At 38.9% G+C, this 13,816-nt stretch overlaps 1 protein-coding gene across 1 annotated transcript in view; it reads left to right on the top strand.

Moving 5' to 3' along the window:
* Window positions 1-13,816, top strand: part of LOC136239136 (uncharacterized) — a 65,497-nt gene that overhangs the window by 18,912 nt on the left and 32,769 nt on the right. The window contains exons 7-9 of the mRNA XM_066029877.1: window positions 9,591-9,643; window positions 9,704-9,734; window positions 9,781-9,837. Coding sequence (XP_065885949.1) covers window positions 9,591-9,643; window positions 9,704-9,734; window positions 9,781-9,837 — 141 coding nt within the window. The remainder of the gene's footprint in view (window positions 1-9,590; window positions 9,644-9,703; window positions 9,735-9,780; window positions 9,838-13,816) is intronic.

Here is a 13,816-nt window from a genome sequence, read left to right as displayed (position 1 = left end):
TTCATTGTTTCTGGATGCAATGTGACCAATACATGGCGTATACTGTAACTGAACATGTTCAATACTACAGTGGCAAGCAAAGCACCACTGCAGTACTTTACTTTTGTTTCAATAAGCGCAACCTTGAGGACAGTATGTTTGCAATAAATCTGCTCTCTGGGTAAGACATTCCTATTTGATTTCTGTCACATTTGAGTGCAATTAGGAAATGATAGTACGAATAACAGTCAAAATTACATTCAAATTTGCCTCATGTAATTTTGACTATTACTCCCCAGAAATGTGTGTGGTTGTCTACTAATCATATAGTGACCACCCTTCATGCTTTGTTGTTGTGTAGATGTATCCAGTTCTGTGCGTCCATTAACCTCTAGCTGATCATCGGTGTTGGGGCAACGCATTACTGATATGTAACTGGACCTGCAAGAGCCCCATATCTTAGCAGCACATTTTTCGAACTCCATTTTATTACATTTTCTTTATCTAGATAGGCAAAGGAATGGCCAACCAAAGTCTCAGCTCTAGAAGCCAAGAACTTTCAAAGTTACAGTGCTACAAAGTGGCAATGGCAGAAAAATTGATTTGTACAATGATGATACGGAAAATAAACTACAGGCACTTAAATGAACAGTCATAACTTTCGAATGCAGTCCTCTACCAAGATGTAACTTTTACCATTGAATTCTCCATTAACAGGCAAATCCTTGCAGGGTAAGTTTTGTCTTGCAGGCCTTTTTTTCTACAAGCTGGACAAAGGCAAAAACGTCAGAAAAAATGATGACAAACTGCTCATCCAATGTAAGGCAAACTAATGCTCATATCTTCTCTCTCCTTAGGAGTACTGACACGAAACAAAGATTTTCAAACTCCTCTTGCTTTGGGGATCATGATGCTACCATAGCTTTTGCTGTTATCATCTTCCTTCATCGTGGAGCAAACACTCAAAAAAATTTATGGAATTTTTTTCAGTTTTATAAATATTTCACCCATTGCTGCAATAACATATGGGATTCTTGCAGATCCAGTCACATATGTAAAGTGTTATGTTTTAATGTAACTAAGTAATAGGATTAAAGTTTGATTAGGGATCAAACAAGAAAAATAGTGAAGCAAGGGAGCTCACTCGCCTACACCTGCAGATATACTAATCCCTATACCCATGACTGAATTAGGGATTAAATTTCCTGTAGTATATGAGCAGGTGTAGGCGACCCCTACTTTTCCAGATGCCCACCCACAGCCAGCCATAGATCAGCTGTGGGTGCTCACCTGGTTTCCTGAAACATAAACCCATGTGTCTGCATGTTAGCATGTCTGTCCAACACCCATGTGAGCAAACATTTATGCTACAGAATAAAACTTTCATTAAGGTTGCATGTTTACAAACTGTCATTTTTTGTTTTTGTCATGTTTGAAGGGGTAACTGAAACCAGTTGAAACAGTTTAGAGTAGTAGGGGCTAGCCTACATGTTGTAACATGCTTATAATGACTAAAAAGCAATATAACAAGCCTTTAAAGCTACCTGAAATCTTCTCCAGTTGAAAGGCGGTGTATCCCTTTTGCATGCGAATGAAAATTGAGTGGCCATTAGGCTTTGTAGAGAATTTGCATACGAAAAATGCAATAGACAACTATAAAACAGTTAAGAAGATACTTCTTTATTGAATTTGTGGTTTGGTCGAATTATGCTTCCTTAGCGATACATAGCAACGTAATTGATGAACTACAAAATATGATTCGTTTTAATGTACTGTATGTATTGTTACAAAACAAGGCGAAAAATAAATTAATAGCTTGCTATGTGATATTATAAAGAGTTATGTAATTAACTAATAATAGTATTTACTGGGTGCCTGGTTTTTAAAAGTAGTACAGTATCCACTTGTTTTCTATGATCCCTAATCGAACTGAAAAATCCTAATTATTATACTTTCTGTAACATTATTATGATTAGTGAATTCACGCATATAGCATCAATAAAATGGTGATGTTATCATCTGAACGTGCACTCCAACTACTTGAAAGTGAAGTGACCATTACAGTTCACTTTCAGCTATGTTCAGCCCATTGTGCAGGATTACAAATGAAAAGCTGAAGAGAAGCACCTCTGCAATCAATCCAGTCACACAGACAATTCCCATTTGTAAATGTAGGAAAGCCACATGCTGTACCATAAGTCGACACCTTGGGTTGTCAGCAAAAAGAAACAAGATACAAAGGAGGACAAAGGTAGGTCCATAATGTGTGCATCAAGACACACGATAGTGTGCATCAAGACACACGATAGTGTGTCGTGCAGCCCAAGAAGCCGGCACGCCACACCGTGAGTATATTAACAGGAAGAAAGAAAACGCAATTTTCATACCTATGTAGCTCTGTGATCCCTTATCCGATTGGAACCAAATTTGCTACAGACGTGCCGGCCAGTTATGGGAGTCTACATACCAAATTTGAAGAACATCGGTGCAGCCATTTCCGAGATACGAGCGAACAAAATTTCGCTTTAATTTCTTCGTTTTTTTCTTCTTCATCTTCATTTTGCACACTTCGCAAAATCTGCCATAAAACACGAATGCGTACTCCAATCGGGCTGAAATTTGGCACACTTGAAGGGCTCAGCACGGCAGATCTCAATACCAACTTTGGTAGGAATCCGATGAACATTCGGAGTTATGACCAATTATGTGCGTAAAATAAGGTCGAAAGTCTGTCACGCCTACAGGGTAAACCCCTTGGAGGAATGAGTTGAAAATTGATATGTAGATGGAGTAACCATCGTAGGAGTGCCTTTTTGTGGTTTGAAAGGAATTGAGATAAAGACCATGGAGTTATGACACAAAACCCAACCTGTGTCAAAATTACACGATCGATTTTTATGAATAATAAAAAAAACTATTAGTTTTCACGTCTACCAGGCAAACCGCTTAGAGCAATGAGCTGAAAATCAGTATGTAGCTGGAATAATCATCATAGAAAGTCCTTGCAGTAGTACAGAAGAATCGGATTGCAAACCACTGAGTTATGATTCAAAAGGCAACTGCGTGTAGCAAATGCGAGATCGAGATACTCTAATAGAGCAGTCACCCTAATAGAGCATTCTGCTACGTTTATAGCTTACTCCATTATAGAATTATATTACATTGCAAGTTATTCTGTATGGAATTCAGCTACAAACAGTTAATCTGATAGACAATTCAGCTACATGCAAGTCACCCTGTAGAGAGTTCATCTAGAAACAAGTCACCCTGTAGAGAGATCAGCTAGAAGAAGTCACCTTGTAGAGAGTTCAGCTACAAAGAAACCATCATGTAGAGAGTTCAGCTACAAACAAATCACCCTGTAGAGAGTTCAGCTACAAACAGATCACCCTGTAGAGAGTTTAGCTACAAAGAAACCATCATGTAGAGAGTTCAGCTACAAACAAATCACCCTGTAGAGAATTCAGTTACAAAGAAACCACCATGTAGAGAGTTCAGCTGCGAACAAATCACCCTGTAGAGAGATCAGCTAGAAGAAATCACCTTGTAGAGAGTTCAGCTACAAAGAAACCATCATGTAGAGAGTTCAGCTGCAAAAATATCGATCACTCTGTAGAGAGTTCAGCTAGAAGATATCACCTTGTAGAGAGTTCAGCTGCAAATAAATCACCCTGTAGAGAATTCAGCTACAAACAAATTGCCCTGTAGAAAGATCAGCTAGAAGAAGTTACCTTGTAGAGAGTTCAGCTACAAAGAAACCACCATGTAGAGAGTTCAGCTGCAAACAAATCACCTGTAGAGAGTTCAGCTAGAAACAAGTCACCCTGTAGAGAGATCAGCTAGAAACAAGTCACCCTGTAGAGAGTTCAGCTAGAAGAAGTCACATTGTAGAGAGTTCAGCTACAAAGAAACCACCATGTAGAGAGTTCAGCTGCAAACAAATCACCCAGTAGAAAGTTCAGCTATGAATAGATCACCCTGTAGAGAGTTCAGTTAGAAACAAGTCACCTTGTAGGGAGTTGAGCTACAAACAAATCACCCTGTAGAGAGTTGCAAACAAGTTATCTGTAGGGAATAATTAACATGTAATAAATGTATTATTATACGTATATATAATTTGTACATTTACTAATCAGAATTAATTAAAGTATTTAAAATTTCTTCATCTTTCTCTTCTTCCTGTGGTAAAGAAAAAAAGATAGGTTAAAAAAGGCCCAAAGCCCGCCTATGGCCGGCTTTGAGGCTTTTTAAACCTATCTTTTTTTCTTTACCACAGGATACATTGTATCTGTATGTACTGCGGTATGCCAAAAGTACCTGTTGGGCTGTAGCAACATCATACAGTGAAAAATTCAAGCCCGTATCTTTAGCCGCTATCAAGTTACACTTGTCTGTTAAGGCATCAGGCAGGCAGGCAGGCAGGCAGGCAGGCAGGCAGGCAGGCAGGCAGGCAGGCAGGCAGGCAGGCAGGCAGGCAGGCAGGCAGGCAGGCAGGCAGGCAGTAGAAAATTTCTTTGAATATTTATTTTAAAAAGTCATATTAAGTATACCTATAACCAATGCTGCAAGGCACCAGGAAGATATTGTGAAGCTGGATTTTTGGTGATATTTTTGGCCAGAAAAACCCAAATCTTCATGATCCCTAATATACAGCAGTATGATAAGGAAATCTATAAGTTGTGAAAAAAGGTTGCGGCCACCAGGGTGAATAAAAAGATGTGAAACCCTAACCCCAGCCAAGAAATGGCTGTGATGGTAAGTTTATGGCAATAGCGATGATTTAGGTGAATTTGTGTTGCCTACTCTTTCACTATAATTCAGCACCAAATTCACCTGAATTGTCATTTTTAAAATTTTGCCATAATCCTAATATCACAACCATTACTTGGCTGCCAGGCTGAACTCTCTACAGGTGACTTGTTTGTAGCTAAACTCTTAGGTTTGGTATTTCAAAGACGGTACGATATTGTTACTTGATATTGCGGTATAGCTATATCCTTTGTTAGGACCTCTACTACTAGATCCAGTTACAAAATTACAGTTTCTAAACATTTTACTCAAGACACAGCTGTATTAGCAAGCATATTGCAGTGTACTATTGTACGCCTATCCATATATGTACACATTTCATACAAACAATTGAGCTTTAAAGCTGTTTGTTTTTTTTAAATCCATGATATTGCAACGTTAAGGATTTAGACAGTATCAAAAACAGATACCACAGTTTAGCTATACAGGATGACTTGTTTGTAGCTGAACTCTCTACTGGATAACTTGTTTGTAGCTGAACTCTCTACTGGTGGATAACTTGTTTGTAGCTGAACTCTCTACAGAATGAACTTTCTTCTACAATGTGATTTGTTTGTAGCTACAGTCTCTACAGGGTGTCATGCTGAACTCTTGATTTGGTTGTAGTTGAACTGTTTGCAAGGTGAATTGTTATTTGTTTGTGGTTGAACTCTCTACAGGGTGACATTTTTGTGTCTCACAGTAAATTGTTTGTAGCTAAACTGTCTACATAGTAACAAAGAGGAATGTTCAAAACAACAAGTTTTTGATCGCCCAGTCACATATTATATAAAAACTAAACATGAAATTGTTCACGTGTTTTTTGTTTACATTGCATAAGTTGTTATTGACTAATAAACATGTAAGAATGGTACTATTGGTGTAACAGCAAAATTAAATCAGTCCCTACCACTACTCTACGATGTTTTCTTTTGATGAAATCTTCTAACTGCTTTCTACTGTACAAGCTTTAGCAAAAGTTGTCTTCATGCATGCACATATCAACATGTGGCCACTACTGAACGATGGAAGAACAATTGAATGGTTCACTTCATTGTAATGCAAGACACTATGAGGAAATATAATAGCACTGCTGCTAGCCCATTCAGTGGGTTAACTTCTATGTTAAGACTGGGACAAATCTCCAAATGTTTCGAAGGTTTGGAGATTAAGTATGTAAACTTTAAATTATAAAACGCTTCACTGCTTATTTATCTTGCACAATAGACGTTTATCTTGCATGATTGATATTCATGTGCCATGCCCATTTTAAACCATCTTGCTGTCATAGTTGAAGCCTTGAAACACCTTATAAAGTTACAGATAATGCATGAAACCATCATTTAGCCATTAGTTGGCATTTATTTGTGCATGATTTTACTATCTTAGACACGCCCATTTGCAATATATCTATTGCATAATTTAGAACTGTTATTATGTATTGCCAAATGCTTACAAACTTATTAAATAGGACTAGAAAGTTAAAAACTTAAGAAATTATACATAATTACTGTACAAGAAAACAGTAACTAGCATTGAAGCTTAAAACATTCAAACATTTTTCATTAACAGATGTTTGAAGATATATTTCAAGCTTCGTCCCAGCCCTAGTCTACATAAAACTTGTAAATCCAGGAAACATAGCTTCTAGAGACAAGTATGGAAGTGGCTGTGTCACTTTAGACGCACCACCTTTAATACACAGCAATCTTGTTAGTGAGTCTGGTATATTTTACATGTACTTTATTTCTCGTTACTACAGCATATGTAGTGCGTTGCAGTTACATGTCACTTCATAATTGATAATAAGTTAAATAGCGATTATTTCTAATTGAAATTATCAGAAACCCAACTGCTTTGTTTCTTCCAGTTGTATTTTCTAGCTAACGTCTTAGCCATGTTTAAGCCTGTTAACACTTCAACTGCACAAAAATATTAAAGTAACATGATTAGAGTGATGATGTTCATTGTTCACTTATTAGAATAGTGTTGTGCTGACAACCTGTAGGAGCTGTAGTAAGTATTGTATGCTCTGTGTACAGTAATGTACTGGGTGATTTTTTTTTGCGGTCAGAATATAAATTATTACTTTGTTACTTTACAAATATTATAGTAACATGTTCCATTACATGTTACAGTAGGACCTCCATTATCTGAACACCTGTGTGCCAGTTCAAACATAAAAGTGTTCAGGTAAGTGAATTGTTCGGATAAATGAAGCCCATTCATTAGTTGTGTTCAATTACTCTAATAGAAGATACACTTACTCTAATAGAACATTCACCTATTGACAAAATACTCTAATAGAGCATCACTTATACAGTTCAAGTCCTACTGTGCTATAGTACGTTCATGTTGAGCTGAATCCTCAAAAACGTTTAATAACTCATGGATGCAACTACACATGATCTTGAAATTTGGCTCATTTGTAGTGCTGCTTGACCCACTAAAAATATTTCAAAATCTTGTTGTTCAAATGTTTGACATAATATTTACGACCAATCAAAAATTTCACAATACATTTCCTACCGGGAAGCCATATAAGTACAGTGTCCATTACAGCCCTTTCCGAAACTTTTAATGGAGCCAAACCGTACGTGTCTGTTGTTGACACCTTTGCTGTTGCCAATAATCATCTGGTTGGCTGAAATGTTAACTCTGTTGAGAAAAAATCCACTTTTAATTTTAGCTGTTTTTCAGGATTCAGCTCAACGTGAACATACTTATATCTCATGAAAATTATCATGGTATATTACTTTTTGCTGTAAAAAATACTTTTTGCTGCAAAAAGTAACAATGTGTTTATCCCCAACACTACTAGTTGATGCCACTAAACTAATCACAGCATATATGAATACATTGTGTGGCTCAAGAAGGCTGCTAAATTTTCAAGTGGGGTTTCCAAGCAGCCTTTCTACTGAAAATCTTGACTGACTAATTGGCAAAGCAATGGCGAGGATTACAATGTTCTCACTGGTGTCCATTTTCTAAGCAACTTAGATCTCAATACCAGGAAGGTATTAGAATGATGCTGTATAGTTAGTATGGCACAAGCTATATTACACAGCTTACTCTCTCTAGCTACATATTATAGCTATGTTACATTATTCTAACACCTCCTACAAAGCATTTATGCCTTGAATTTGCTGGTATTGGGTGTCTAACTTGCTTAGAAGATGTATAGCAGTGAAAAGAACATTTTAAGCCCACGCCATTGCTTCACCAATTAGTTTGTAAAGAATTTCAGTACCCAAGCTATGTTGTAAAACTCTATTGAGTCATTCTAATACCTCCTACTCAAAATTTATGCCTTGAAGCTACTAGTCATTAATACATGTAAGGATTTTAACTATCACATAGGTGGTTTTTATTGTGGGTTTCAGTTGGTCTCAATTGAGAGCCACCACTGTAACGAGGTTAGAGACCAAACAAAGTATTGCACAGCCACCATTTCACACCACAGTGACACACTCACATGTCTTTTCTGGTTCCAATGAGCAATCCTGCACTTTGTCTACAGAGTCACCTTCTTATGCAAGAAAACCATACCAAGGCATTAATTTTCTGTATTAACACTTTCCTTTAGAGGAGCATATTTAGACACCACAAACCTATTTGGGGTTAATGTATGAAATAGACCATGGTTTATTTACTCCATTAATTTTCTCAGCTACTAGGAGAATGACTGATGAAGAAACAGTATTTTTAATACCCTTGTGGTCCCTTCTTTCCAACATGTGGTTATGCTGCCTTAATAGGATTGAGGTGAAGTGCTGTTTATCTTTTTTCTTTCTGCATTGTACCAACTGATGCTCATGAGGATCTGGATTTTCTAACAAATGCTTTTGGCAATCTTTAATATCAATGTCCAAGGTGTAGGACGTCACGATAATTGCATGACATATCCGTACTGTTCATTTTGCCATTGGGTTCAACTCTAGTAAACCGTGAAGTTTAACGCTGTGTTTATTTTCAGAAGTGGTACTTCACTATGGTAGAAATTATTGTACCTACTAATCCCCAGTAATCCCCAGCAATATTATGGTAAATTTTATAATAGTGTGTTATTTAGAATAAATACTGGTCTTAATTTCAGATACCTGTTAATGTTTGCTGTATTCTTACTTTTTAGTAGTAAATACAATAGACTTTGACATCTACAATAATGCAAGTAGCTGGTACATTAGTTTTTCATCATTGGAATTCAATTGAATTATGCAAAACTATATGCGTTGGGACATCATGTCCTACCCCCCTAATCAATATCAATTCCATTTAATGTAACATTATGTTACAACTTGTGAGTTTGAATGTTCTATTGTAAGGTACTGCATGTTCTATTAGAGCCAGTAAATTTTCTTTCATAATTAATTTTAATTCTTATTGTTTAAGCTTTTTTTGCTGCTTTGTAATGTTACAAAATGGATATAAACTTGAGTCTTTAAAAGCATGCACTCTGTTAGACTAATTCTGGATAAAAGTTAGCGAATATCGAATAGCATGAAGTAACTGCTGAACAAAAACCATGCAGCCATTTTCTATTTTGCCATAAAAGCGCATTGAAATAAACTGGGTAAAAAATATGTGTGCTACATAAAATATGTATGTTTTAATCACTTCAGTATGTACTGAAACAAAACTCAAATCAATAAAACCTATACACCACCAAATTCTCTTGTTCGTGGGAAGTAAGAAAATCTTTGTTTCGTGTTTGTACAGCATACGGTATATGAGTTGTGGGAATTTATTTTTGATGTGGTAGAAATAAAGTTTACCGTTGTCATTTAATTGTTGAAACAGTCTTATATTGTTATTTATTCCAGGATATAATAGTGATGCTAATCCTAATGAAGAGTTGCATTTCATTTCTGATGTAGTGAGTAGTGCAATACTATTGTTCAACTTACTGTTTATCTGTTATGTAATGTGCTTCTAGGCTAAAGAGAATACTATGCCAATTTTAAGTGGTATGAAAGTTAAGTACAGATATATGTAGTTTAAAGTGTTCTATAGGTACAAGTAGTAGTAGTAGTGTCTTGGAACCTGTGGAACCTGTTGAAACATGTCAAGGCAAGTGTCAATATGTAATTGTGACTGGGATCACTATTCTAAGTAATAATTAACACATCAATATTGTGCTGTATATAGTGGATTATTCTACCATGCATGAACAAAAAAACAGTTTTTTGAGGCACTGAGTCCTACCTTTTGTTTCAATGTATACATAATGCGTAATGCTGTAAATACAATCCAGTTGTTTAAGGGTGAAGGCGGCACAATTAACACAAAATGCTAGTTCAACAGTGCAAGGTCATATATGCTTTATCTCTGTATAAATTTTATATCAGAGGAGGGTGGACGCTTCATAAGATTGTTCCTCTAACTTCATAGTTCTGCTTGATATTTCACGTTAGCCTCAATAGTTGCATTACAAGACTGTGTGGTTGGATGAACCAGGTGTTTTGTTAGATAATTAGATTGAGTTTCATGCAAGTTTTACGGTGGTACACTTGAAAAACCCTTCAGTTTAAAAGCAGTATTGATTCATGTGCCATAGTGTGCAATAACCCTAGCTCTTCACATGCTATACATTTGAATCAACAATTAATATTGTTTTGCAACATCTATCTTACGTTCAACATCTCTGAGCACACTATGAATGAAACATTTGTGTAACATATTTTCCAAATGGCTCAGATCACAAAGTGATTGCATGCTATTTGGGATTATATGAAGAAGGTGAAGTCGAGCATATCAATGGTGTAAGGCCTGGTTTCCTAGAATTACAGCTAGTTGGTCATTAAAATATTAGGATATGAAGCACATGTGCTGCTGCGCATGCGCAAGGCATCCATATAATAATTGCCATGCTTTCGCACCTTTGGCCGTGTGATAGCAAGCCAAGTGCATGAGAGTTATGGGGCATAGGTGGGTGGGACCATTGATATGTTCAACTTCACCTTGTTCATTTAATCCCTAATAGCATGCAATCACTGTGTGATCTGAGCCATTTGGAGATTATATTTCAGAAGGCTCAGTCTCGCATATCATTGGTGTTGTTTGTAGCTCAAACCCAACCTGCTGTATACAGAAGGTGGAGTTGAGTACAGTACTACGCCACAGAATTTACGTAGCATACCAGAAAAAACACAATGTAGCTATCAACACAATATTCGACACAGAAGTACTATATACACATACTCACTGCTTCTGTGGGATAACACAGCTCTACCATATGATGGGGTCACGGCTGGAACGGTAGTAGAAATTTCTAAAAACAGATCTGTGCTCTAGTCAGCTGTTTTCAATATGTCACCGGTGGTAATCCCAGAGTCAGCTGCTGCTGCTGAGGACGAAGCTCCTCTTGTGGAATGTCCTGTAAAGATACTAACATCAATGCCTGACATCTTAGGGACCTCTTTTAACCACCGAGCAATGGTGCATGGAGCTACTGGGTTATGAGGCTTGACAATACCTAGAAACAGTTGACTATTTCCCTTTCTCAAAGGGGCTGTCATCTGTTTATACTGACGAAGAGTCTCCACTGGATACAGTTGTTTGTTGTCAGGGAAGCTGGCAAAATAATAATCAGTCAAGGCCTCACCCTGTCTTGATTGCTTGGCCAGAGTAGATGGCAAGAATACTACACCCTCTGGTTTGAATTGATAATTGCTCAAGTGTAGAGATGCCAAATCAGCAGATCAGGATGGTCTGGCCAGAGACATCAACATTACCAGTTTGAATGTTAATAGCTTTAGTGATAACATAGCAGTGTCACCCCATTGTAGCATATGGTCAAATACCACCTGAACGTTCCATGTACCAGTGTACTTTGGCAGTGGTGGCCTTGCATGAAAGACCCCTTTAAGGAGTCTGGCTACTAGAGGGTGCTTACCTACCTCCACATCATCCACCTTATCATAAACACTGGATATTGCTGACCTGTAGGCATTTAGGGAATTTGTCTGGTACCCCTGCAAATGTAGGTCAGCCAGGAAATTAGCAATATCTGAAGCAGGTCCTGAAATGGGATCACAACCCTGTTCAGTACACCAGCCCAACCATTTCTTGAAGTGGGAGTCATAGGATTGCGATGTTTTGCTCCTCCAGGATGCAAGGAGTAGTTCTTTAGCTTTGTTTGAAAGGTTAGTACTTCCAAACTTTTCCCAGAGATAGGCTACACGGCCAGCTGTGGCAGGAATTCCACCTGGATTCTGTTGGATGACTCCTGGAATGTGTTCCGGAAGCTATCTCGGTAGTCGAACAACATTCCCAGCAGGACTGGATACCACAGTTGCCCTTTCCACACCAGAGCCATGAGAATTACTTGAGCTTGCTGGCTCTTCACCTGTGAAAGAACTCTGGCCACCAGGCACCACAGAGGGTTGCATATCCCTTCAATGGGCCCCATTGTTGGCTGAAAGCATCTGTTGCTTCCGCCAATGGGTCTGGTCTCCAGCTGAAGGATCATGGAAGCTGGTTGGACAGGCAGGATGCAAATAGGTCCACTTCTAGTGGGCCCCATTGCTGATTGATTTCCCTGAATATCTCGGGGCGAAGGCTCCAGTCTGTCTGGTCTGTCCGTGTCCTGGACTCTGCATCTACCACATAATTGGTAATTCCCGGAATATGCTCTGCGCAATCGCAATATCCTTGGGTAGAGCCCACGTCCATAGATCCTTCGCACGTCTTGTCAGCTGTGGAGAGACTGTGCCTCCCAGGTTGTTGATATATGCTACAGCTGTCTGATTGTCGAGCTGTAACAGTACAGACACACCTGCTTGATCCTTCAAGGACTACACTGCTTAGGTTGCAGCCAGCAGCTCCAGACAATTTATGTGCATTTCCTGCTCTTCCTGGCCCCACGGTCCCCCAGTCCTGCTGCCGTTACACACTGCTCCCCATCCCTGTAGGGATTCATCCGACCTTATCACCACTGTTTCTTTTTGGTGAACTAAGGTTTTGCTATTCTATAAGGAGAGTCTCTCCTGCCACCAAAGTAACTCTTCCTTGGCTGGGAGGGAGAGATGAGGAGTGCACTATAATTCTGGTTGCTGGTGCTCAGTACTCTCCGTAGATCCCCTTGTAGGGACTGATAAAACAAAGGAGCTGGGAGGACTGCTTGGGATGTTGCATGCAGTTTCCCTATTACTTGAGCCAGCTGACATGCTGTCACTTGATCTTTCCTCAAGTTCTGGCTCACCTCCAGCCTGATATTGTGGAGCTTCTCCCCCGGGAGGCTCAGTTGAAGCATGGTAGAGTGCATCTGGAGACCCAGGAACTGTATCTGCTTAGTAGGGGAGGTTAATGATTTGGGCATATTGATGATGAAGCCCAGACCTGTCAACAGGTATAGCAGTGCTTCCAGGTGAAGTGTCACCTGTTCTGTGGATTCTGCCATCAGCAGAATGTCGTCTATATAAATAATCATGCGGACTCCCATGCTCCAAAAGAGGATGGTCACTGGTTTCATCACTTTGGTGAATACCCAAGATGCACATGACAGGCCGAAAGGTAGGCATGTGAATTGGTAATGTTCCAGTCCCACCTGGAATCGACACATGGGTTGGTGAGCCACATGAATTGGAACTGTGAAGTAGGCATCTTTGAGATCCATCTTCACCATCCAATCGTTTACCCTCAGTAACTCTGTTAGTGTCCCCAAGCCCTCCATCTTGAAGTGTTGGGGCTCCACCCATTCGTTCAAACTCTTGAGGTTGATTACTGGCCTCATCTGACCCCCTTTCTTGGGAACTAGGAAGAGAGTTGAGTAAAAACTCTTCTGGAGTTAAGGGTTGAGTACTTTGATGACCACACCCTTCTGTAGAAGGGCACTCACCTCCTCTTGTATTAAGAGACTTTGCTCTTCTGAGGATATAGGAGGGTTTGGCTGTTGCTCCTGAACTGGTAGACTGAGGAAAGGGATTCGAAAACCTTCTATGATTTCAATTACCCATTTGTCTGTTGCTATTGTCTGCCAGTTGTTCAAGAAGTGGCTCAACCTGCTGGCCACATTGAGTGACAGCTGTGCTGCATGTGGCTTGATGAA

This window comes from Dysidea avara, chromosome 11, assembly GCF_963678975.1.
Source record: "Dysidea avara chromosome 11, odDysAvar1.4, whole genome shotgun sequence".
NCBI classification, from domain to species: domain Eukaryota; kingdom Metazoa; phylum Porifera; class Demospongiae; order Dictyoceratida; family Dysideidae; genus Dysidea; species Dysidea avara.
The sequence above is the reverse complement of the archived record's forward strand: the minus strand, read 5'-3'. Positions and strand labels throughout refer to the sequence as shown.